The sequence below is a fragment of the Lycorma delicatula genome, chromosome 6 (assembly GCF_047948215.1).
Source record: "Lycorma delicatula isolate Av1 chromosome 6, ASM4794821v1, whole genome shotgun sequence".
Taxonomy (NCBI): Eukaryota; Metazoa; Arthropoda; class Insecta; order Hemiptera; family Fulgoridae; genus Lycorma; species Lycorma delicatula.
In genome coordinates, this window is record NC_134460.1 from 45,371,025 (window position 1) to 45,398,514 (window position 27,490).

At 28.5% G+C, this 27,490-nt stretch overlaps 2 protein-coding genes across 4 annotated transcripts in view; one reads left to right on the forward strand and one right to left on the reverse strand.

The window, feature by feature from the left end:
• Nucleotides 1–27,490, reverse strand: part of LOC142327033 (uncharacterized) — a 145,805-nt gene that overhangs the window by 89,399 nt on the left and 28,916 nt on the right. The window lies entirely within an intron of this gene.
• LOC142327032 (uncharacterized) lies at nucleotides 1,047–23,827 on the forward strand. Of its 2 annotated transcripts, none has more exons than XM_075369796.1 (2): nucleotides 1,047–1,196; nucleotides 22,751–23,827. In XM_075369796.1, the coding sequence occupies exon 2, from the start codon at nucleotides 22,833–22,835 to the stop codon at nucleotides 23,493–23,495; it is 663 nt and encodes a 220-aa protein (XP_075225911.1). In that variant the 5' UTR covers nucleotides 1,047–1,196; nucleotides 22,751–22,832; the 3' UTR covers nucleotides 23,496–23,827. The 2 variants fall into 2 exon arrangements, with proteins under 2 accessions (XP_075225911.1, XP_075225910.1); XM_075369795.1 differs by lacking the exon at nucleotides 1,047–1,196 and adding an exon at nucleotides 8,562–8,651.

Here is a 27,490-nt window from a genome sequence, read left to right on the forward strand (position 1 = left end):
CCAAGATGGACGCCATTACTATCAGCAAGACGGAGCACCACCTCATTACCGACTACAATTTCTTGATACTCGATTCCCAGGTCGGTGGATCGGTCGGTCGTGAAGGTTCAAACCGTATGGCCACCTCGCTTCCCAGATTTTTTTCTTGTGGGGTTTCATTAAAGATTGGGTTTATATATCGCCTTCGTTTGGCGATCTCGTTGAGTTAAGACTTAGAATTATCGCCGAAGCCTGCAGAGGTAACGCCCGACTTGCTGGCTACAGTATGAAATGAAATCGACTTCAGGTGGGATGTATGAAGCATTACAAATGGAAGTTATATAGAACCAAAGTGAATGTTGCTTGACAAACTTGATGTGTTTTTTTATGAAATTAGACCTCAACCGAATTTCTATGTTATCTGAATAAAAAATGTTTATATGTTTCTAAATTTGTGAAGTTCTTTTTTTAATCGCCCGGTATAATGTGTAATTAATTATTTAATTGTATATTAATCCGAATAAAATATTAATCTTTATTACAAAACGTGAAAATAATAAAATATCATGAGACATTTCACAGGGCAGTCATTTTACCTTTGTTACGTAAATAAAGAAATACAATACGAATTTAAGGCTACTGATAAAAAAACATAAAACAAATTAAAAATATAGAAATTAAAAAACCATATCTACACCTGTTAAAAATAAACTGAAAGAATCAGCTAAAAAAATATCAAGAGCTTTAAAGTTAAATAAAAAATATTATTTAAAAAAAATAATATATCAACGCAAAATGCCTAAATAACGAGTAGATTTGAGGAGTTATCAAAAAAAAGAAAAAAAAGTTAACGTACGTAACATTACTGTCGGTCCCATCATAATAATTACTATAGGATATTTATTTAATAAAAAATAAGATATTAAAAAATTAAAGATACAACATACGCAGAAATAATACTACAGTACATAATAGTACTAATAATAGTACGTTATAAAAAAAAAGACAAACAAAACGTATAACAAAATGGCCGTCATGCAATATTGCAAGTGTTAATTATTTTACATTTGACATGTACAACTCAGGCGCCACCGACGTAAGGCAGTGATTTTAATTTAAATAGTGAACTATCAGTTAAGAAGTTAACCGTTACATACAGCTAGATATTATGATATTTACACCATTAAATTAGTTTTTTATTTAAAAAACTATTAAAGGTAATTAATTTCACCATTTTTATTTTCCTTATTTTATATAAAAACAATAAATGCAATTACATTAAACATTAAATGAAAATGTACAATTAAGACAAATATTACCTTCATTAATTACTGTTTTATTATTAAAATATATCTTCTATTATTAAAATTTTATTTCACTCTTTATATATAATAATGGATCGATGGAAAGAATTTATTTAAGCATTAACGCGTTTCAATTTTTATAAATAATTTTCAGGCTCATCAAAAAAAGACAATAGGCATATAAATACGCAGATATTTTACTTTGGTACATAATAATGCATTATTACATGATTTAATAATCATGTGAAGATATGCTACTTCACGAATATATGGATAATAAAACGAACATCCCCGTCATTCTTCTGGATGGATCAAGAAAAACGGTGATATAAAACCTTGATTCTCGGCTACGCCGGTAAAATCATACAATTTGCAAGTCATATCTTGCAAAGCTTTTTCACTGCAAAACCTTTCTTGGTTCCCCGCAAAGTTTTTACAATTCAATTATTAAGTCATATTTTTAAATGTAACAAAACAAATTCCCGATTTTTTTTAATTTTGGAACTCCGTATCAATGCAGCATTTTTAATGATTATAATGATTACCAAAATAGGATTTAAGCATCAAAATTTTCCAATTTCGAATAAAAAAAATATATATATATATTCGATTGTGGTGGCTCCCTTAATCTGTGGAGAATATTTAGTAATTTTTTTTTTTGTAAAGAAGGACGTGATCCTTAAATAAATAATAAATTTAAAAAAAAATTTCTTTTGGTCCGAAGTATATAATAAGGGTCAAAACTACTTATATTTTAAGTGACAAATAAAAAAATGATTAATAAAGTATAAATAGTTAGAGCTATAAAATAAAACATTATACTGTTCAGAGGTGGAAAATAAAACTATACGTTTTTTCTTAAATATTCAATTATAAGCTTACAAATTTGCGTAAGTTTTCTTTAACAAAGGCACCCATTTTTCTTTAACACCCCTTTTAACAAAGGCTAAAAAAATAACGTAATTTTCAAAACTTTTCTGCGTTAAAGGTTCGCGATTTATAATTTTGGAAAATTGTACAAATTTTTTTATAATCCTAAAAAAAATTAAAAACTTTAATATTAAAACCTAAGGGTGATAATGCAAAAGACAAAACAAATCTCAATTTTAAGAGATGGGATTATTTTTAAAAAATAAACGTTTTTCTGGATTTTTTTGTGTTTAAAGTAGAAAAAAAATTTTTTTTTCTAACGTGCCTCTGAAGAAAATTGAAATTGATTTTTCGCATAACCCCCCCCCCCCACCCTCTGAACGAGTTTAAAAAAAAATAATAAGATCAATTGCCCACAAATAGAAATACTTGAACCAAATTTGAAGAACTTTTGAGATATAAGGCCGAAAACAGTGCGATACGCATACGTAGATACATACATATGTTTTTTTTGATCTAGATGAACTAGTTGGACCCTAACATTTAAAGATTTGAAAAAAAAATTTTTTTTTGAGACAACTAAACTTTCCCTACATAGCTATATTCGTCGGGAAAGCAAAAAGGTTTAATTTACTATTTTTTAAAAATTAAAAATTAGTAATAGTTTCTATAAAAGAAAATCTTTTAATTGTATTGTAAATAAATTGATGAGAAAAATTTTAACTGGATTGTAAAATGATAACAGAAGTATAATATGGCCTTTTCTCCTAACCCGAAATACTGTGCGAGTCAGTTCTTCGTTAGTGTATATTGTTATTCCTTAAGAATAACTGATTGTTATCTTTAGAAACGATCGAAAATTCATAAATAAAGTATAAAAAAAAGTATAAGTTACATTTTTTATATTCTTCTTCACATCGGCATACATGATTTATATTTATCGGTGCTAAAAAATGATATGAACCCATTTTTGTATGGGGTTTTTGAGGAAGCCCCTAGCGACATTTTCGAAGAAAAGTATTCAGTGATAAATATTTAATAATGATAACAAACTTAAGAGTTTTATTAAGTAGTTTAATTTTATTTTATTTGAGATAAATTAGTTTACTCCAAGAAAACTTGTCGTTTAAATAAAACTCCCAGAAATTCCGCTTTATAGGCAACGTAAATATTATACACGGTAATTTTATCTACACCCATCAGCAATGTTACAATTACCTGAGAGGGACAGTACAACCGACAGTTTTATTCCCATTTAAATTATTGTACTACATACATACCTAAAATATAAAAGCAATTTGACAGAATGAATAATTTCTTACTAATAAAAACTATATGAATAATACTAGGGAACAATAACAGGAAAATCTATAATAAAATTATTTATGCTTATCATGTATATCACTATTTTTAAATAATTTTATTTCCCGTTTTTATGATTAAATAAAAAAAATATTATTTTATTTGATCATCTGGGTTAAATAAACGGACCGAAACGCCGGATCGACCCGAAACTATATAAAAGGTCAACTACCGAACTGTATAATTGTTAACGAAATCTTCTGTTGCAAGACAGTATTAAATAAAAATAAAATTATGCTAATTAATTAAAATAAATTTACAGACTATATATAGAAAAACTGATTAAATTTAACAATTTCTTTTTTTAATTCTTTGCCGAGTAAGATTAAGGTTAGTTGAAAAAAAATATACAACAAATTCTATGAGAAATTTTTACATAATTTACTTAATTTAATTACTAAATCTTACAACAAATCAGTTTCTTAAAGAAATTTAAAATAAAAATTATTTACTGACTTTTTAAATCTCAGTATCAAATAATAAAACCGATAAGGAAATTGAAAACTGCATAATGATGTCTGAACAAGATTATTTGCGCCGAATTAATTTATGTATTTACGATAATTCGTACATAACAAGCGTATATACGAAAATAATTTCTCGTAACATATAATTTCCAAAATAAACTGTGATGAGCAATTCACTAAATAAGCTTACAAAGAAGTTTTGGCGTGGGAATAATGTAAATGGAAATTAGTAACGTATGAATAATTCCTTGCTTGCCCAGGATTCGAACCCGGGATTTCCGAGACCCTACCAGTCCGCTACGTATTTAATTAATATAATAAAATAAATATTTAAAAAAATCTTTAATAGAAAACTATCAACAACAATTATTTAACGTGTGAGGTAAACGAAAAACAAAGAATATGTGAAAGTATAAATATATAAATTTATTTACATATAGGTCCTCGTCGATTTCAACTACGCGGCATATCTCCGCCAACTGAGCGGCAAGGCAACGTAAGTCTTTTATATAAATTTAATATACATATAAAGCAACAAGACATTTAACATTAAATGAAATGTATTAATTTATTTACATATAACTCGTAATTGTGTATATGAACAATACAATAATGTATATGTAACAACCTACACAATTAATATACAGTTAAGTTAACGGGTACTTTTGTCCATTTTCATTAAGTAGCAATAAAATCTATCAAAATTCTTACCACTTTTTTACCGATCCCTTTTACTTCGCCAGCAAAAATAGAGGTAAGTATAGTGACCATGTCAAAATGGGGTAACGAATTTTTATTGCAAATTTGTAGGTTTAAAGGTTCACCTAGTTCATCTGGGCCAATATATATATATATATATATATATATATATATATATATATATATATATATATATATATATAATATTATTATATAGATTCATATATATATATATATATATATATATGTGTGTGTGTGTGTGTGTGTGTGCTCCGGATGGACCACACCGATATGGCTCAAATTTTTATTTCTATATATGGGGCACTGATAATATTCGATAAAAACAGCTCGTTACCCTAAACAGCGGTCCACAATTGGATTCTTCTACCTATTACATGATCGTTACAATACCGGGTGATTCAAAAAGGACCTCACAATTTTAAAACCATATAAAAATTTATTGAGATAACTTAAAGATTCAGTTGAGCTCTCATTTCATATAAAAGCACATCACGTTTGTCACCCGACATTCACGTTGGTTCGGTATAGCTTCCACTTGTAATGGCGATATCCCACCTGAAGTCGACTTCATTCCAAACTTTAGCTAGCAAGTCGGGCGTTACCTCTGCAGTTGTCGGGTTAATTCGAAGTCTTAGCTCAAGAAGATCGGCAGGCAGAGGTGGCCCATAAACTCGATCTTTAATGAAACCTCACAAGAAAAAATCTAGCGGGGTCAAACCTGGGAAGCGAGGTGGCCACGCGATTGGACTTTCACGACCGATCCACCGACCTGGGAATCGGGTATCAAAAATTCTCGGACTTCTAGGCGGCAGTGAGATGAACGGTATTGCTGATAATAATGGCGTCCATCTTGGTCATTATCGTCTGAGAAATTAGAAAATTTTGAAACATATCCAGGTAAACGATACCATTTACGGTTACCTCCTGGAAAAAGAACGGGCCGTACACACCTTTTTTTCTAAGGGAACAAAAAACATTGACCTTAAGGCAATCATGAATGTTCTGTGAAGTTTCATCAGGGTTTTCGCTACCCCATATTCGGCAGTTATGGTGTTCATCTTGCCGCTGATGTGAAACGTTGACTAATCGCTACAAATTACATAGCCTAAACATAATATCGTAGTCTGCAATTCCATCTATCATTTCCACATAAAACTGCAGCCGAACAACGTTATCGTCATCTGTAATGTGTTATACCACGGTTAGTTTGTAGGGCTTAAAGTGCAATCGTTTACGTAATACGCGGTAAACAATCGTTTGTGAAATGCCAGTCTCACGCGGGGCATATAGAGTTGATTTCTTCAGACTAAGTGCAAAACTTTCTCCGAGTTGTTCCACAGCAGATTTACGGACGCACGGGCGGCCTGGTGATTTAGTATGTTTAACAGAACAACTTGTCTCAACGACGGTTTGGTTCAAAGAGTAAATTGTGTGCCTATTAGGATGCTCCCTTCTGCACTCTCTACGAAAATTACGTTGAACTGTAATTGATGATGCATATCGTGAAAACATAACACACAGCGAGCACGTTTCGCATTTGTAAATGTGTCCATTTTTAACAATACTGGTGGCCGAATTTGATACTAATGAACTAAACGTGTCCAAACTTGATGTGTTATATGAAATGAGACCTCAACCGAATCTGTAAATTATCTAAATAATTTTTTACATGCTTTTAAATTGTGAAGTCCTTTTTGAATCGCCCGGTACTTTATATCCCCGCAGCACTTAATGTAAAATTTATTTTAAAAAATTCTTATTTAATACCGATTCCCTCCCGTAATTAATGGTTACTTTTATTAATTCAGCTTATCAAAGGAAACGTACGTTTTTTTTATTAAAAAAAAAAGTTTTATATATATGCTGAAATGATTACTTGCAAACAAAATTCGTTGATACAAATAGCCTAAAACGGATGAATAAAACGAGAGTAGATTACAAATATTTTACGAATTGTTTTTGCGCGTTTCGCACGGACGTGTTAATTCGAGTTAGGTTGAAAATGAATCGATAAACAAAATTTTTCTTTTGCTTTAATTAATTATTCCGAAGAAATTGTTGATAATAAAATGAAATTGCATAGGTTAAAAGAAAACTACAAAATACAATTACTATATTCTTGACTATTTTACAATTTTTATGAAACGAATTATTAAACATCAAATAAACGGTTTTAAAAAAAATTAGGGTTCAAATACAGAGATAGAAGAACAATTGCTAAAATGTACAGGAACCAAACAGCAACAGTAGTAATTGAAGAACATCAGAAAGAAGCCGTAATAAGGAAGGGAGTCCGACAAGGATGTTCCATATCCCCGTTACTTTTTAATCTTTACATGGAACTAGCAGTTAATGATGTTAAAGAACAATTTAGATTCGGATTAACAGTACAAGGTGAAAAGATAAAGATGCTACGATTTGCTGATGATATAGTAATTCTAGCCGAGAGTAAAAAGGATTAAGAAGAAACAATGAAGGGCATAGATGAGGTCCTACGCAAGAACTATCTCATGAAAATAAACAAGAACAAAACGAAAGTAATGAAATGTAGTAGAAATAACAAAGATGGACCATTGAATGTGAAAATAGGAGAAGAAAAGATTATGGAGGTAGAAGAATTTTGTTATTTGGGAAGTAGAATTACTAAAGAATGACGAATCAGGAGCGATATAAAATGCCGAATAGCACAAGCGAAACGAGCCTTCAGTCAGAAATATAATTTTTTTACATCAAAAATTAATTTAAATGTCAGGAAAAGATTTTTGAAAGTGTATGTTTGGAGCGTCGCTTTATATGGAAGTGAAACTTGGACGATCGGAGTATCTGAGAAGAAAAGGTTAGAAGCTTTTGAAATGTGGTGCTACAGGAGAATGTTAAAAATCAGATGGGTGGATAAAGTGGCAATGAAGAGGTATTGCGGCAAATAGATGAAGAAAGAAGCATTTGGAAAAATATAGTTAAAAGAAGAGAGAGACTTATAGGCCACATACTAAGGCATCCTGGAATAGTGGCTTTAATATTGGAAGGACACATAGACGGAAAAAATTGTGTAGGCAGGCCACGTTTGGAATATGTAAAACAAATTGTTAGGGATGTAGGATGTGGAGGGTATACTGAAATGAAACGACTAGCACTAGATAGGGAATCTTGGAGAGCTGCATCAAACCAGTCAAATGACTGAAGACAAAAAAAAAACGGGTTTAAAATAATACAGTAAAATATAATACTTAAATAAATATACAAAAACCAATGAATCTTGAATGATAATCGATTATTAAACACATAGCCTTAATCACATTAAAAAAAAAAAAAAATTAAAATATTTTTAAAATAATAAAAATAAAATTTTATGCTAAAAATAGCACAGCCTAAAAATATCTGTAAACAACACTATTGTAATTATGTCCAAATAGCAAGACAGCACCTTCCTTTTAATTTTTACTTACTTAACATAAAATCGGCTATACCGGAAGTATAGAGAATTTATACTTCGTATTTGTTTTACAGCAGTCATTAGAACATCATTTATTAACAAATCTAATATACCATTATTTTAATATTCCACTCTAATACACCATTATCGGTTTCGATTGCAGCCGATCATTGCGAATCTATTAAAGAGAACAGAGGTGCTTTCTTATTATTCGGATAATACTGTACCTTGTACAAATCTTGCTATCAAAATACCATAAATAAATATTAATAAACGTCAATTATCATCTAAAAATAAAATTAAAAATCAATAAATAATGCATCAGACCAGATAAAAATGCGCATCATAAAACTGCCTATGTGATTAAACACAGAAAAAAAATTTTAAAAAACAATAGAGGAAAAAGCGAATTTCTAAATAAATTAACACCACTACCATACGTATCACCATCACCCACAGTCCTCGTCGATTTCAACTACGCGGCATCCGCCGCCGCCAACTCAGCGGCAAGGCAACGTAAGTCTTTTATATACATTTAAATATATATATATATATAAGCAACAAGACATTAACATTAACATTAAATGAAATGTATTATAGAATAAATAAATAAATATATTAGACAATTATAATTGCTTAAAAAAATTAAAACTAAATAATATTGATAAACTAAAATAAGTAAGCAGTACTTCTGGACTAAATGATTTTACATTTTAAAATACTTTTAGGTGCTTTAAATTTAAAGCACGTATAAATTGATTCCTTCTAAACCATATATGCGGGTTTGTAACGGTTTTCATTTATTAGAGATACTACAATTATTTCAGATTTCACAATATATTCAGATGAAATTCTGCGATTGAAATTTTAAGTAAAGTAATACTCCGCCGTAATTTTTAAACTATAAATAAGTGAAATTTTATCAATTTTAAAATCTAAAATTTTTCAGATTACAGAAATTTGTAAATGTTCAATGAAATAATTCCTTATTTCATGGTTTTAATAAAATATACCTATATATACAATCTATTAATTTATTTTTTACTTATACTTTTAAAATAAAAATCAATTACAAAGAGCAGAAATTAAAACACGTAAACAGAAACTTTACCGAAATTCTAATCACAAGTACATTAAATAAATAAATAAATATATATATATATATATATATATATATATATATATATACACACACACACACACACACACACACACACACACAATGTATAAACAATTACATTCTTACAAATAATCAAAATCGTAAAAACAAAACAGTAAAATTTTAGTATACTATCTAAAAAAAAATCTGATGTGAACACACGACTTCCTTGTATGCCTATTAAATTAGATTTACACATATTTTTTTTTAATAAAAAAGTACATAAAATTTTATTTCGTTAAAAATTTCAGAATATAAATAAAAAAATATAAATAAGAATATAAATAAATAAATATAAATTAAAAAGAAAAGTTAAAAAAAGGAGATTAAGTCGGATTCGAACCGATGTGCCTTTCCCTTGTAAAATTCAAATATTTCATTAACTAAACTTTTATTTATCAACAACTCTGGAACCAATGAAAATAAGTACCACTTATCATATATCGTTAAAGAGCTCTCAATGAGGGCTTATTATTGAAGTTAAGAAAAAGTTGATACCAACTTTATCCAACTTTTTTTGGATTTTAGACTTTTATGTTGGATTTTGGTTCAGTCGACTGCAATCAGAAGGGGAGGTGCACAACTAGATGTACAAAAGTTCTTATAAATCCAAAATTTCAACATCCTACGGCTAATCGTTTTTGAGTTTGAATTGTTTTTAGTAAGATTAATGATGTTCATTAAGACATCCAGATCCTAATAGCGAGATATATACGTACGTACAAACGTCACGCCGAAACTAGTCAAAATGTATATTTCCGTTGAAATTTGGAAACCGAAATTTTTCGTGATCACAATACTTCCTTTACTTCGTACAAAAAAGTAAAAAAAAAGTCCGGGTCAGCAGTTTTTATACAGTATTAGTTTTCTTGAGCGTAAGTCTTCAGCGCTGAATGTATCTTTTTTTAAAGCAGCACTACTAAACGTTATAAAAAAAGACTTTTTCCATTATTTTCCCCAAATAAATTAAAAATAAAAAGAAGTTTTCTGTTAGTAGAAGATTACGTTACTAAATTTCATTCTGTAGATTACCTAAGAATTGGAGAAAGTCTTTTCCGGTAAATTATCATTATAAACAGCTTTTAACTGCCTTTAAAATGAAAATTAAAAAATACATCGGGAAATAAAAAATCCGAGGTGAAGGTAGGTTTTTTTAACCACACATCTCAGGAATGGTCGACCTGAGACTATACAAAACTACATTTCATTTACATTCATACCATACATAACATCCTCTGAAATAATACCTTACGGTGGTTCCGGAGGCTAAACAGAAAAAGACAGCATGATAATTTTAACATTATAACAGCCAGCAAAATAAAATTTACCAAATAACTTTTATTATTACGACATCAATGTTTAACTAATTCAACAACCAATCCAATTCTTATTAGACTATTACATTTACCAAGCAACCAAAATTCGTCCATTGGTTTATTAGATATCAGCCATTTGTAATAGCAATCGTACTATTTTATCTGGTATTAGTAAATTACTTTCAAAAACAAAATTTTAATAACCAAATATTTGAAGAACTTAAGAAAAATAATAAATTATACATTAAACATCAATCAACGAAAACATAATTTTCCAAAATTTACCAATGTTTTACTAACTTTTCGAAGAAAAGTACGGTATTACTTTCGGTTGCATGGTGGGAATGGGAAATGAAAATGAATTTTCTTCACGTTTTGAGGTATGAGGATACGAAAATACCATTCACTTAAATTGAGGTTATATATATATATATATATATAAGAAAACCTCAATTATATATATATATATATATATATATACAAACAGGATAGGGGTCTACGTATAAAAACTTGTGGCTCGAAAATCCCCATAATTACTAGATCGTTGAAATTTAGAAAAGCTGTAGTAATGTATCTGAGCCGGCCTCCGTGGCGCGAATGGTAGCGTCTCGGCCTTTTATCCGTAGGTCCCGGGTTCGATTTCCGGTCAGGCATGACATTTTTCACACGCTAAAAAAAATTTCATTCATCTAATCCTCTAAAGTAATAACTAACGGTTGTCCTGGAGGTTAAAAAAAAAATTAGTGTATCTGAAGTTGTGCATGTGAAAATTTGATGAAGATTAGGTCGTTCTTGAGATACACTCGATTTAAGGTGGAAAAGATTTGAACGGGTCTTCGAAAAAATTTCATTGGTGTGGTTCGTTATGATGCTGCAAGTTGGAACGTTTAAGTTTCTTTATTTGCGGTATCTATTGTTAGCAACATTAAACCAAATTAGAAAAAAAAAAATTATTAAAACCAAATTAAATTTACGAAAAGTCGGTCGGTACTTATGTATTAACGCCACCGCAGCTACAGCTTTATTTAAAATTGAGTATTTATTTTATTGTGTCTATTAATTTTAAGAAATGGTTATTTATATTTATTTATTTTATAAATATAATTTAACCAAACTTAACCTACGCTAGCTTCGCTCGCTAACCTTGACTAATTAACACCGTAATGTTTTGAGTATTTCTTTAATAAATTCTAATTTTAAATTAAATTTTAAACTAAATTTTAATAAATTTATTAAATAAATACTCAAAAAATTACGATGTTAATTAGTCAAGGTTAGCGAGCGAAGCGAGCGTAGGTTAAGCTTGGTTAAATTACATTTATAAAATACCATTTATTAAAATTAATAAAGAGACTGTTTTGAATCTATGTTAAACTCTATATCGGCCCATTTCCCACCGAAATCCGACTGACTACCTTGTTTTTAAACAAAGCTGTAGCTACGTAAAAGTGTTAATACGTAAAAGTACCAGTCGATCTTCTTGAACAGAACTGCGCAAGATTTTTTTTTTCGTTATGAGATAAACGAATTGCTTTCAATAAGATTAATGATGTTCATTAACACATCCAGACCCTTATAGCGACTGAAAGTATACCTGGTACCGCAGAAATCGCCTACATTTCGGTCAGCTTCGCATATAGATAAATACATTCATCTGTGATAAAAAAACACCGGAAATTATTTAACATTAGTTTTCGAAACAAGCCTGGCGTATTATTTCAATATTTTTGAGAAAGGACAATGTTATTTTATTAGTATTATAAAAAAATAAAAAATATCTAATTTCAGATCATATAAAATTATGTTAATATGAAAATATACATAATTACCCTATTCATAATTTGATGTAATTATTATTAACAAACGTCAGTTAAAAATATTTATATAATTTTTTTCTTTCACGCCAAATAGTCAACAAACGTGTAATTATATTTTCTAACTAAAAAGGCATTTAATCAATATAGCTTTCTTTCTTGTTTACAACTTAGTTCAATTAGAGCAGAATCTATCGATAAAAAATAATGTAGGTAGTTTTTAGGTTCCTTGTTAATCTTTTTTTTTCCATTAAAACATCAAAGGAAAGGATTTAATTAAATGAAACCTGAAACTTAACTTATATAACTGTGAGAACGCGTGCACACACAAAAAATTAATTTTAAACGTATGATTTCATTTTTTTTAAATTAGCTTATATAATAATATATTCTACTACAAAAAAAGAAGTCGCTGAATGACTTCTTTTCAATCGTATATCACGAAAAGACAAATAAAAAAAAAATCCTTAAGGAATTTAAAAAAACCGGCTAATGTAAAAATCAAACCTAATCAGCAGTTTTAAGAAAATTAAAAAAGTTCTCAAAACAGTTTTAAACTTAAAAATAATACCTAAGTTTATAAATTAAATAAAAAAAGCTAATATCCCAATAAAGTTTATAGAAAGAGAAAAAAAACTGTAACGAAAGAAATTGAATAAAATAGCAAAACAGTTAAAGCGAAGGATTTATAAGCAGGTTGGAATGGATGGATGGGAAAAACCAAGTTTTGGAAAAAAAGTTTTATATATACATACTCTGCGAGCGCAGAGAGTTAAATTTACTACTTTAAAATATTAAATTATTCGATTTGAAAATCTTACTTGGACAAAACTAGTTAACTAAAGTTACATTATTCAACTGCAAACGTAATTGAAAATGAAATATAGTTCATCTTTATGTAATATAGATTATATTTTTCTTTTTGATGTATTAAGATTTTTTTTCGAAGCCAAAAGTAGTTCTTTCCAATACAGAAAATAAATACATAAATTGATTTACAAATTGCTCACGACTCAATTAGTGAAAAAAAAAAAAAAAACAACTTCAGAATAAATATCTAAATAATGAGGGTTTTTCAAACCTAAACAATTTTTTAAAATCGAACATATTATATGTTTCACGAGATATAAATTCTATTTACAAACAGTTCTGATAAAAATAAAATCTTCATTAACCGAAAGAACGGATGCATAAAATCAAATAAAATGAACTTAAAAAGTATACTTTAAAAACTGCACTAAAAAAAAATTATTTAAATCTACTTTAAATTTCGACTTTATAAGTTCGCGTCAAATTAAAAGCAAATAATAAAGAATTTCTAATCCTTAATTTGAATCAAATTTCAAAAGGTATTAAATAAAATATATTAATATACAGCATGATAAACGAAGAATGTAAAAAAATTTCAGGACATGTTCTACTGGTGAAGATAAAGAAGAAAATTCATATTATAAACATAGTTCGGATAAGATTCGTTAACGAATATCGGCTGACGAAAGATTTCGCCCCGATTTCTCCGCCTTCGGTAAGATTAAGACATTCCGTAATTCTTGGTACCCAAATTAAGGGGTGGAAATTTAGTGGTTTTCTATGAAATCTCACCTGAAATTTTGAATTAAAAAAAAAAAAAAAAAAAAAAAAAAAAAAAAAAAAAAAAAAGAAACAGTTACCAGAACTATATTTTTAGTTATTTTCGAGAAATTTGGAATAAAAAAAAAAGATTGAGGTCGAAAAACTCATTATTTTACGCTATTATTGCGTTCAGCATTAAGTTATATGAAGACAGCGATGATACAGAGACATATAATTACGTGACATCGAATTCTCTAAAAGTTTTGTTGAAAATTTTTAAGTGTTTCTTACCTATTTATATTTAACACATTTATTTTACGCAAAACATAAAATAGGGTTTTCGATCCCAATATTTTGTCTTTAACCCCTAACTCCACATTTCTCGAAAATTACTAAAAATACAGTGCTGGGTTTCAATTTTTCAATTGAATTTTTCAGGTCAGATTTCATAAAATGCCACAAAATTTTTTCTTTAATTTGGATCCCAAGAATTACAGTCTGGTGCGAAAATCTGGAGGAAATCTTTCGCCAGCCGACAATTTCTAACAAAGGGTTTCCGAACATATGTTTATATGAATTTTCTTCTTTATTTTTACCAATAGAACATCTCCTGAAAGTTTGTTATTCTGTATTAATACACATTGGGTCGAAAATCAGACCAAAGCTGGGGATATATTTGTGCCAAATCTTAACTTTTCTGGTAAACGAATTTTTGAGATAAGAGGCAAAAACTATTTATAAGTAAAGTAAACTGTTCCACACACCCCTAAATCCGATTTAAAACTATAGAATTTTAAATTTCTTAATAAGTACATTTATCATACTAAAAGAGCTTAAATTTTCTACAACTACAAACACAAAAAGTCAAAAATTAAAAATGGTGAAAACTACCCCTCCCCCTTTTTAATTCTGCTCAAAAATGAATGACATGAATGGTCTATACACATAAACGTTTGAACCATTTTTTAAGAATTTTTGTTAAGCCAGTTCAGAAATATTAATTAAAATGCATGTCAACGTACATATTAACAAACATATTTTCTGGAAGTTTCTGTAAGTTCTTTTGTGCTTTTTGTAATGTGGAGATTTGCAAAAACCACAATATTCAAAATTTTGGCTGATCACCCTATATTTTCCCTTTAGAGGTTTGCTGCTGGAGCAGCAGTAGATATACAGATGAGAAAGTACAAAGAAACAAAAAAGTTTGCACGTAAAAAAAGTAATTACACTATTCGACCAAATTATCTTTTCCAAAAATCAAGTTATTTCACTAAAAAAAATTAAATAGTTATTTCATTTGGATATCATTCTAATGAATTAACTTCACAAGTAATTTTAAAATTAAAAGGAACAGATATTTAATTCAAAAGAATCAACTGTCATAAGTAAAGAAATTTTCAAAAAAAATTCTTTTAAGATAATAATAAATAGATTAAGTTATCTAACAAAAATAATAAAGGAACCTGTTGAATTATTCTATATTTTAATCCTTTACTAAATTCTGAACGCAATTCTACAGCCGAAATCTGGAAAAATTATACTAAAAATATAGGAAATTGTGGGTATGACTTTTATCAAACAAAGCTAACATTATTTAGCTTTAACGCTAGAACTAGTCTGGTAATTAATGTTGTTTGCTGATGTTCTTAAAGTTTAATAACTCGCTTCATAACAACGGCAATAATCAAATCTCATTCATTAACAGTGATTCCTGACTAAAATGGCTATTACTTGAAAAACAGCTGACAACTTGAACACCATTGATTTTGATTAAAAAATGACCTGGGTGAAAACGATGAGAAATAATTAGTTATTACACAGTTAAATAAAATTTTCTTTGAATTCACACAAGTGTGCAGTCATTTAAGTTGAAAAAACATCTTTCTTAATTTTTTTCGGAGAAATTTACTAGTGGAATAAAATTACATTGTTTAACCATAAAAAGGTTATTGTTTAAATTAAGACCACACTAAATTTTTTACCTAGATTTTATTATATTGTTTAATAGTTTTAAAACCCCACAGCAAAGTTGAAATGTAACCAGTAGTATAATTTTTTTTTGAAAATACCTCTAAATATTAATATTATCTACACTGTATGTAGCTAAAATATATATAATATTTATATAATATTAATATATACAAGTATAATATAATATTTAAAGTACAATAAATTAATATCTATTTTAGCTGTGCATGTATAAATATCACACAGGTAAATTTCATTAACTCCAATCCTTTAATAAAAAAAATGTTTCACTTCTTTTAGCAATTAAACAAGGGTCATTAAATTTTGAAAACCAAATTTATTAACCTACAAGTTATCAATTATTCAGAGTTTTTCCTTAAATTGATTGAAATTGTGCAAGTGGGTTATTATTGTATCATGAAACTGAGTTGCAACATATTATACAAGTACTGTACTTTAATACAAACAGTTTTTAAACTCATTGATTTATTTTTTCCATTGAAAGATTTAGAAGGAAAATTAATCTGAATGAATAAAAAAAAAATCCTTTAAAATATTATACCTATGATAATATTCTGCAATGAAAATACTTTAAAAGTTCAATCAACAACATAACTCATTAAAAAATAAATGATGGCAACATACCTGTTTTAGCAGTGCTTTTAAAGCTAAAAACGTAATAATTAAAAAAAATTTAAAACATTACTGCATGGGTTTCATACCAAAGTTTGTTTTAAAATTCATTCTTTCAGTTGAAATCTTTTATTAGCAAACATTAAATGTAATGTAATTCAACTGAACCATGACAGAATTCTGTTTGTGTGCGTGTGGACACACACACAAAGAGTTGGATATTACCATGTCACTGGTTTCAGCTGAAATTCAGGTGACATATAGATTACAAGTGACACCTTCATTCTGTTCACCACAGGAATTAGGTTTATATTGAACATAATTGCTCTCAGAATAACCAACTCTGACTTGTGTCTCTTGTATCTCACAGGTGCTTTAGCCATATCATAGCCATAAGAAAGAGATGGGCAAATAATATAAAGAAAAAGAAACGACCCGCTTTATGTAGTGAAATTACGTGATATATACAATACTTCAACATAGTAAAGAAATATATTTGTATACATTTTACAATAATGTAGTGTACATACTTTTACATTAACGCTTTATATCAATGAGAAATTTCTTACCTGTGTTAAGGATAGTATATTTTTTTATGTCAGTCTAAATATTAATAGGAAAACTGAGAAGAAATTAGATATTATTTCAAATGAAAAGTGGCAGATATTATTTTAAATTATCAAAATCCATATATACTGATTTTATTAAACGTTGTGCAATTTAATGAATATATATAACAAATTTCACCTCTTAATGGTTTCACAGTAAAAAAAAAAGTAAAAATGTAAGTAAGTAAGTAAGTAAAAGTAAGTAGTCAAAGTAAAAAATTACAATTTTTTTCTTTTTATTAAAACTGCACTATTTATAAAATAAAAAAAACTTTATTGTTATTTTTTATGATAAACAGATACTGACAAATATACATGTAATACTATTTTTTTTGAAAAATATTATAAGACAATTTTATAAATAACTTAAAAAAATAACCCATAATAATAGATATGACATCAGAGGTCTAATTTTATATTCTTCTTTCCCTAACAAAAATTAAAAGAAATCCTAATTATTAATAATTAAGAAAGCCTAATATTAATTTTGAAATTGCCATTTCAAAATGATGATATTTTATGATTTCAAAAAGAGAGAAGCAATAGCAAAATGCAAAAAAAGCAAAAAAAAAAAAAATTATGGAGGTGGGGGATAAATCTTTGAAAAAGAGAGGTAAATTAATCATTAATAAAAATAGCACAAACGTTATTGACTTTTTAACAAGTGCGTTAAAAAAATAAATAAAAAAGTATTATATACAAATTTAGAATACAATTGAAATCATTATTATGTTTATCATTATTTATTTAACTGATAAATGACCATGAAAACACTAAATGCTAAACCATGATCAGTATACTATAATTATTTTTAGAAACAGTATAAATGACAGACATATTAATCTAATTTAAAAAAAGTAGTAAAACTGACATAATCACAAATGATAAAAAAGAATTAATCAGACAGACGCCAGAGTTTAACAAAAAAAAAAAAAAAACAACAAAAAAATATATAAACATGCATTGGTAAAATTTAAATATATCTATACAAATGAGGATTGCTTGAAAAGAAGCTAATTTATCTATAGTTTTCATGGTTATTTAAATACCTTACAGAGAAAAGTACTGCATGACAGGAAACTAGTTACCATCAAAATTATGTAATTTAATCTTCAAAATTCTGTAAATATGAAGTTTCCATCACTTTTCTAACACATACAGAACTTAAGAAACAAAAGTCCATTTTTAATTGCCCCGCATTGTATTATAAGACAAAATCTCAAATTATGATTTCTAAGAATTTTTCAATAATCTTTGTTAAATTCTAAGCTTCTATCAAGGTGTCAGAAAGAAAAAGGTGAATTAAGCGATCCAATCTTAAATACATTTCACTCTCTTACTGTATATTTAAAGGTTAATACAATTAACATATGTTATAATACATTTATTTAAAGGAATACAAAAGATATACTGATTTTTTAATAATAACTTTCCTAAAAATATTCTTATGGATAAGTAAACATCTCCTGTTGAGCAGAAGCAGTGAATTAACCACATGGTTTCCCTCCGACAGAAAGGTATATTAATTTGCTATTTACTATATATGTCAGGCTTTGTTATGACTGTACATATGGACAACATACATATACAAGAGGCAACACTCAGGGCAGCTTTCTAAAAAAGTAATGATATTAATTAAACAACAAGTTCTTGTGGTGAAGACAGTGAAAGTGTAGTGTTTAATATCACCTGCATTTACATACTGATATACAACCATATATTTGGTTTGGTAAAGAAGACAATGGGAAATCACTCATGCCACACATGGGATCTTTAGCTCGATCTGGGATGTTTGTTATTTTTGAAAATCCCATTTTCAGGAGTGTCTTATGACTCATATTGCCTACAACCACTATGATTATGACACATAAGTAAATTGATAAGTAATGACACAAAATAAGTTTAATTTTTAGATAATGTCTGTAACTCAATATAAATTATAAGAATTTATATTAAATAACATTAAATGTGTTTTATCATAACGCAGCAGTGGGATGATAATATGTCATCCCATTTCATCATCATTTATGTCATCATTTTTGTTTGTGCTCCTGCAACTTCAAAATAGTTTTGTTTATTTTCACGAAATAAATTCATCTATCATGCAGTGGCAATAAGTATATGAAAACTCAAAGAAAATAAATTGGAAAATTTTAATACCATTTTTCAAATAAAAAAAAATGTACATGCATTGTACGTTAACAATAACATGCATAGTATAAGCTTTTGTTATTAAGAATAACAAAGAGAAATATGATCAAGAGTTGTTTACAAAAAATAAACCCTGAAACTAAATGTTCATTCTGATTACAACTAGTTATTATTACTACATAAACCTACTAGATTTCTATTACTATAATGTTTCAATATTTCTATTTCCATTTTATCTGTAGCCAAAATAAGTCAAACTTTTAAAATTTTAAAATTATCAAAAAATCTAAGTTAAAATAACTCACATTACACTGATTATTATTAGTAAATAATATATATCACCCAATATAAAAAGTAAAAACCAACCCATTTTTATTAAAAAAAAAAAATAAGGGAAAAAAACGAAAATCATATGAAATACAATGTAAAATACATATATATTTAATAAATAAATATAACTTAAAAAAGTAGAGACTTAAAAGATACAAAAAAAAGATAAAATAAAAATAGAAAGTGTAAACTTAAAAAGATGGGTTTCTTTAAGGTTGCATTATTTTTTAAATCTTGTTACCAGGATTTTTTTAATAGTACTTTTTATTATACTAAGAGCTCATTTGGTTTATTTAATATTTTGTTTTGCATTAATTTTTTTTTTTACTAAGTCCTTTACATCTACTGATGATATTGTTAAACAGTCCAAGTACATTTGATTGTAGACTTTTTTCCAGAAATAATTCTAAGCTTTATTATTTCTAAGCTAATTATTAGCTATTTATTATTTCTAAGTAATCAAAACAGTAAAGCATCTGGAGTAAGTATGGGTGACCCACCCACAAGCAACATACTAACAGAAAAAACAATTTGAAAAAAAATCTGATGAAATGGAAATTTGAAATGTTAGTATAGATCAACCTACAGATATACAAAATTTCTAATATTTTCAAGCAATAGTTTTCTATGTTATTTTGAAAACTGTAAACAAATGCAAGTTTAAACAACAAAATATTCAGTTTAAATAACAAAACACAGAAAACCAGACACATATTTATTTTTAAATTATTGATTGCCACTAAATATGATAGTTGAGAAACTGGACTCACCCATAGTAATCTACAAATATTAAAAAATATCTGATATGGACACCACATGTCTTCCTTGTACGCCTATTAAATTACATAAACACATTTTTTTTTTTAAATAAAAAGTACATAAAATTTTATTTCATTAATATCTTCTGATATTTTTTCATATTTATTTTACTTCTTTGTACGAAGTAAAGGAAGTATTGTGATCGCAAAAAATTTTGGTTTTCAGATTTCAACAAAAATATCCATTTTGACCATCCCTGAATCCATTTTGAATAGTTTCGGCATGACGTCTGTAGGTACGTACGTATGTACGCATCTCGCATAACTCAAAAACTTATTTTCATTGGTTACAGCTTTAGCCAAATAAAATTTTAATTAATGAATATTTGGATCATACAAGGGGAGGGCACATTTGGCTCGATTCAAACTTCATCCCCTTTTTTCTTTTAACTGTTTTTTTTTTTAATTTAAATATACTGATTTATTAATAATTATTAACCTCTTATTGTAAAAATATTTTGTGATAAATAATAATACAATAACAATAAAAAAAAATATGAAAAAATATCAGAAGTTATTAATGAAATAAAATTTTATGTACTTTTCATTTAAAAAAAAAATGTGTATATGTAATTTAATAAGCATACAATGAAGTCACGTGGTGTCCACATCAGATTTTTTTTATTGTTATTGAACTATTAGTTACTGTAATTTTTTTTATAATCAGAGAGCCGTTAATAATTTTAATAAATCAATATATTTAAACTAAAAAAAAAGTTTAAAAAAAGTAGATGAAGTCAGATTGAACCGATGTGCCTTTCCCTTGTAAGATCAAATATTTCATTAATTAAAATTTTATTTGGCTATAACTCTGGAACCAATGAAAACAAGTACCACTTATGATACTCATAAGTTTCATGAGTACTTATGGTATCATAAGTTTTATACTTATGATACCTCAATGAGGGCTTAATATTGCAGTTCAAAATCCACTTTTTTTGGATTTTGGACTTTTTTGGATACTTTTGTTCAGTTGTTTGCAATCAAAAGGGGAGGTGCACAATAAATGTGTTTCCTTTAACCTTTAATGTTTCTCTTTTAAATTTTAATTCAAAACCAATTATCATATCTTTTATTATTATAAATTAAATTAATAAAAATGGTTTAAAAAACAGATTCTAAAACATTAAAAATTATTAATTTTTTTTTATGAAAAAAATGCTATCAAAGTCTTTGTTAATGTCCTACTACTTACAATGGACATATACAAACAAAAAGGTATATCATTTAGCATTTGATGACAAAGTAGAGCCACATGTGGAGCTGTAGATATCACCATCAGAAATGATTTTCTTTTATTTCCTTATTTTTTTAATAAAAATAGATTGGTTTTTTACTCTTTATAACAGATGATATTATTTACTATTAATCAACGCAACTGACGTATTTTGAGTTAGCTTTTTTGATAAATTTTAAATTGTAAATTATTTTTAATAGAGAATTTTGAATTCTAAATTACATTGACAATAACTGGGAGGAAACAATGATTTGATCCCCTGATAGTGAGCTCAGGCTTTATAAGGAAAACACTGATCAATTGGTTGAATTTGTGATCCAAGAAGCAACTGGTTAAACTAACAAAATGTTAGCTAGGCCCCCTACTCAAAAATAATAGAATCAATTAACCCATATTTTTTTTTTTAGGGGTAGGGAAATTAGAAAGCTTTTCCTGATAGCCATTTCAGTTCTTATTCCAGTTACACACAGCCAGTGAACAGGAACATGAATTCCTGAAACAAACAGAAACCTAGAACCAATGCATTAAGATCTAGAAATCCTTATCATGGAAGTTCTAGCAGCAGGGCCAGAACTACAGAATTGTTAAAGAAGAAGGGATCCAGAGAATAAGAAAAACATTACAGCGATGAGAAAGGATAAATATATCATCAAAATAGGTTTACTATTTTGCTGAGGCTCTTAGTTTTCCCTTAATCCTGTTTCATCCTCTCTGATATGATAAGAATTATGCAATTCCTTACTCTTTTTTCAGAAAACATAGTGAACACCCATACTAAATTTCAGGATTGTGTAACAACAGATGCTACAGCTATGATGGATTCTTGAGAATTGCTCTTCACTTCTTTAGAGATGAATGAAGTAAAAATTATCTTTTTAGTCTTTGCTTACAACAGAAAACTTGTAATTTAGAAAAAAATATTGTTAAATTTATTTGTTCAATCTTATATGTTTCCATCTCTTTCAGTCAAGCTGGATAATTAATTGAATGCATGTTATTTCTGTTACAGAGGCAGTTTAAAACCAAAACAAACAATAAACAACAAAAGATATAATCATCACAGAAAATAGACGTTTTAAAATACAACACAAATGTATATCAATTTCTACAACACAATTTTAACAGTCATAATATTGCAATTACTATATAGTATAAGTAACGTACAAGGAGATCCAATAAGAATAAATGAATACCGAAATCAACAACCTGGTATATACAATGACGAAAGTTGGAATAATGAGGAACAGGAATATCGACCAACAAGAAATGGAGTGATGATGGAAATAAATAACAATAAACAAAATATTAACCATAGAAGAGATTTTAACAAAGGTGACAGTAATTGTAACAAAGGTAAATGTGAAACAAAAGTAGATATGCCAGTTAAAAAAGAGATGTTTGTATCCAGAGGTTGGGGAGCCGGTGGAATGCCATTTAATGTATTATACATGAAAAATCCAAAACCAGTAAAATCATTACGAACAGCACAATCAGGAATTATAGCTGAACCATTACGATCACAACTGCCGCATCAATTGCAACAGGATTACATAAATAATCCTTCTGAACAACTACCAAGTATCATTACCTCACAAAGAGAAGTTACACCACAAAGCTCAAATTCAAATCAATCACCTAATAATAATAATCCAAAAGGAAGAGGTACAAACACGATGTATGTACCATCAAGAAGGCACTATTCAATAATACCTCAACTGTTTGTCTCGTATGGATGGGGTCCTATAGGTAAATGACCGTTGAAATCTTCAAAAAAATTATGAATAACCATATTTTAAGTTATCAACTTATTGAAAATAGATGTTACACATATTTATGTAAAATAATTACCTATCAAAAATTAAAACGTCCTAAAAACTAAGTATTTACAAATATAAATACAAGCTTTGTGCAAGATAAAATGGTACTCTAAATAAAGGTTTTTTTTTTAATTTATTTCAATAAATAAATAAAATTAACATTTTAATTCAATATTAAAATAAAATTTACATTCAGCTCTACTCATATACAAATAACATATTGTTATTAAATTCAATTTTAAGAGAAATAAAGATTTGATGTTAAATTATAGACTATTTTTATATATTTATCCTCCTGATCTAAATAAGAGTATTGACTATTTCATGTTTCATTTCAGATACAATCTTAAAAATCAGATGCTATAACAGATAAGAGAGTACATTTTACAATGAAATAAATAATTTGGTCTTTTCTTTCTTTATTTTTATAATTTTTTTGAGGATGATAATTTTTTTTTTATCTTTTAGGTTATTACTGTAATCAATATACATATTTGTATTTTAGGAGGGAATAGAAAGACTGATTTCAACTGATAAAAACACTTAAACTATTAGGCAAGCTGTCAGAAGGAAAACATACATAGGTTCACAACTGTCTTGCATCAGTTCATACCGAGGTTATTTAAATACTAGATTGTTGATGCCGGTGTTCTTTGGTGGTTAGGTTTCAATTAACCATACATCTCATCTCAGAAATGGTTGACCTGAGACTGTACAAGACTACACTTTATTTACATTCATATATACCACCCTCATTCATCATCTGAAGTAATATCTCGTGATGATTCTGGAGGCTAAAAAGAAAAAGAAAGATCATACTAAGGTTGCATTGGAACTGATATCTCACAGAATGATGCTAAAAAAATTCAAGGATAAGCAGTAGTTGTTGAAAGAGAATGAGCTATCCATGGATGAACCAAAGCATGAGACAAAAACTTCACCCAATGAAGTTAGCTGCAAAATTACCTTAATGTATGCCCATCTTGGCGGATGAGACTGTCATTTTAATAAAGGACTGAAGAAGCAGATTATTAATAAATGATTCTGTGTTGATTAACTAAATTAAATATTGTAAAACATTTTATTTCCACTGGAAATTAGAGAAGCTGCCAGAGAACAGACTAAAATGTAATACTCTCTTTTGTGCACAAAATTTATATTTTACACAATTATCTGATTAATTATTCATTCAACCCAAACCCTCCTACTTTCATGGTGGTAATCAAAGCTATTCACAACAAACAGCTGAAATGGCCTTATCATACCAGTTTCCTTCAAATTGTGTCACCTTGTTATGAGTCACCTATGTAGTTTTTAACTAACTACATTTATTCATGTGCATTATTTCACAAATAAATTTTATAATTGTAAGGAGAATAAGTTTCCTCAGTCCATAGTTTCCAATAAATTAATAATATCATGTTCAACTAATAAATCTTATGCAAAACATAATACATGCAATACAGAAAAAGACATAAACTGGCAATTCATTTTTACGCATTCTTGATTGTGAAGATAAACAATATTCAACCTGTAATCCATTTTCTTGGGCTGAACTGTTATTAGCTAATGCTTTCACGACTAGCTATAAGTTTAGGTAACATATATGGTCTAGTCGAGGTATTCACTAGACACTAATACACTCTAAAAAATGTTATAATATTCCTATTGATTTCATTATTTTGTGGATAAGATGGTTAATGCTTATTTTAGTGACGAGCGTGGTTGAATACTGTGGTAGTCAACCATAGTCATGAATGGGTGAAAAATTTCACACCTATCACACAAAATGAGTATATAGAGAGGTGGGCAGGACGTTCTTTTATGTTGTACTAAATGCACCTTAATTGGACTCTACTGCTGCCAATTCTCACCGCTCATAATGCTAATTGCTGCTGGAAAAGGTGGGGAGGATAAGCCATGGTGGGAATGGCCCGGTGTGTTCATTCGTAGCGTGATGACCTTAACTGAAGTCAAGTGTGGAACTATGGCGGATATAAGTGTATTTGCTGTCAAAGAGTGTTTGTTAGCTTGTAAGTGGGCCCATGAATGTCCTCCACACACTGGTAAAACACTGGAGAACATTATGAATGACTTTTTTGTGTGTTTTACATGGGAGAAGAAGGCTTTTGCAACAGGAACTGTATTTGATGCACCACGCAGTGGGAGGCTGAGCACTCAAGCTGAGACATGTGCTGCTATGAAAGCATCAATTCAATGATCATCTATGAAATCAACACGCAAACATTCTGCAGAGTTAGGCATTCTAAGATGGACAATTTGAAACCATATATGAAAGCCATATGTGGAAGGACTTATAAATTAAATGTTTTCAACCAGCCATGGTTAAAAGGTTGAGTGACAATTACCTTGATCAACATGTTTATGCATGTCAGTTATTGCATGAATGCTTTCTGAGAGTAAACGATAAAAAGAACCTCACGTTCTCAGGCGAATGTGCAATTTATCAAAGCTCTTGTAATTGAAATTTATTTTTTTGGGTGAAAGTCAACCCTCACTTTTTTGAGGAAATTGAACACAATCCACCTCATTTATGATTTGGGCTGGGATGACAGCTGAACATCTCCTTGGTCCTTATTTTTTAGATGGTCCAGTTAATCAATATAGTTATCTGAAAATGATACATGAGTGGTTGCTTCCAGAATTAAAATGTAAGAGTTCCAGAATTAATGTCAGCAAAAGGGATTGACATTAACCAAGAGCAGATCCGCCTGAACATTCCTAATATGCTGTTGCAAATGAACAACCGGAAATGGAGGTGCACACAGCTGTGCTTTGAACATGGTGGAACCCTCACAGATTTATAGAAGGTAAGCTGCACACCTACTCTAATAATTTTATAATTAGTGTAAAGGAACTCCCACAGAAAATCACACGCACCTAATAATGGTCTTTTTTTTGAGGCCGAAAAACACTTTTGCATTATTATTGCTCGGTAATAATGTTTCAGGTTTTGTAAACAACCTCTGTTAGTTAAGTTATTGGTCACTGGACAACCAAAGACATCAAACTGAGATTTTATGCCTGGAACAAATTTCTTCTTCATTCTTTTGTACAGAATGAAACCAGACTACTTTTCAAACAAGCCCTACCACTAAGATATACTACACATCTCATGTTATCACAAAATAATGAAACCAATAACAATGAAATACATTTTTTTATTGCCTGTAAAAATAGCTCTAATATATCAAATATGACATTTTAACTTATAATTAATTAGTTCTGAAAACAATGATAATGTAGCTGAAAAGAAACTTTTTAAATGTTTTCCTGAATTGCCAAGGCAAGTTAAATATTGATTAACACCAATTCAAGAACTGATATGCTTAAAAGTGATTTGCCAATCAAAACTATTTTTCAGTATTGTATACTCATCATTATTCAATTTAACAATTTTTTTTTTTAACCTTCAGGACCATCATTATATATTGCTTCAGAATGAGATGAATGACAATTTTTGTAGTGTGTAAAAATGCCATGCCTGACCAGGATTCAAACCAGGGACCTCCGGATGAAAGGCCGAGATGCTACCACTCACACCACAGAGGCCGACTTTACAAAACATATTATTAAACATGACACTGTTAATTTAAGAAAGAAGTACAGATTGAAAAGATTTCAGCTAAAATTTGTCTTCACAGAAATAAAAGATTTATTTACAAAATAATTCACAACAGTAAATTAAATGATTTACAATAGTATATAGTAAAAAAAACAACTATGTTGGTGAAAGGAATGGTCCCTTATGCAACAAATTAAGTCTGAAATGAAAGATCCCAAAAATTTACCCAATAATAAAAATGGCTCAATACAATTTCTGTAGGAAAATTATACACCATCAACAAATATGAAATGAAGACATGGTCATGAAGAAAATGGAAAGCGGTGAGAAACATGTACAAACCATT

Coding starts and splice junctions, on each gene's coding strand:
- LOC142327032 (XM_075369796.1), top strand. CDS start 22,833: ATGTATATCAATTTCTACAACACAATTTTAACAGTCATAATATTGCAA.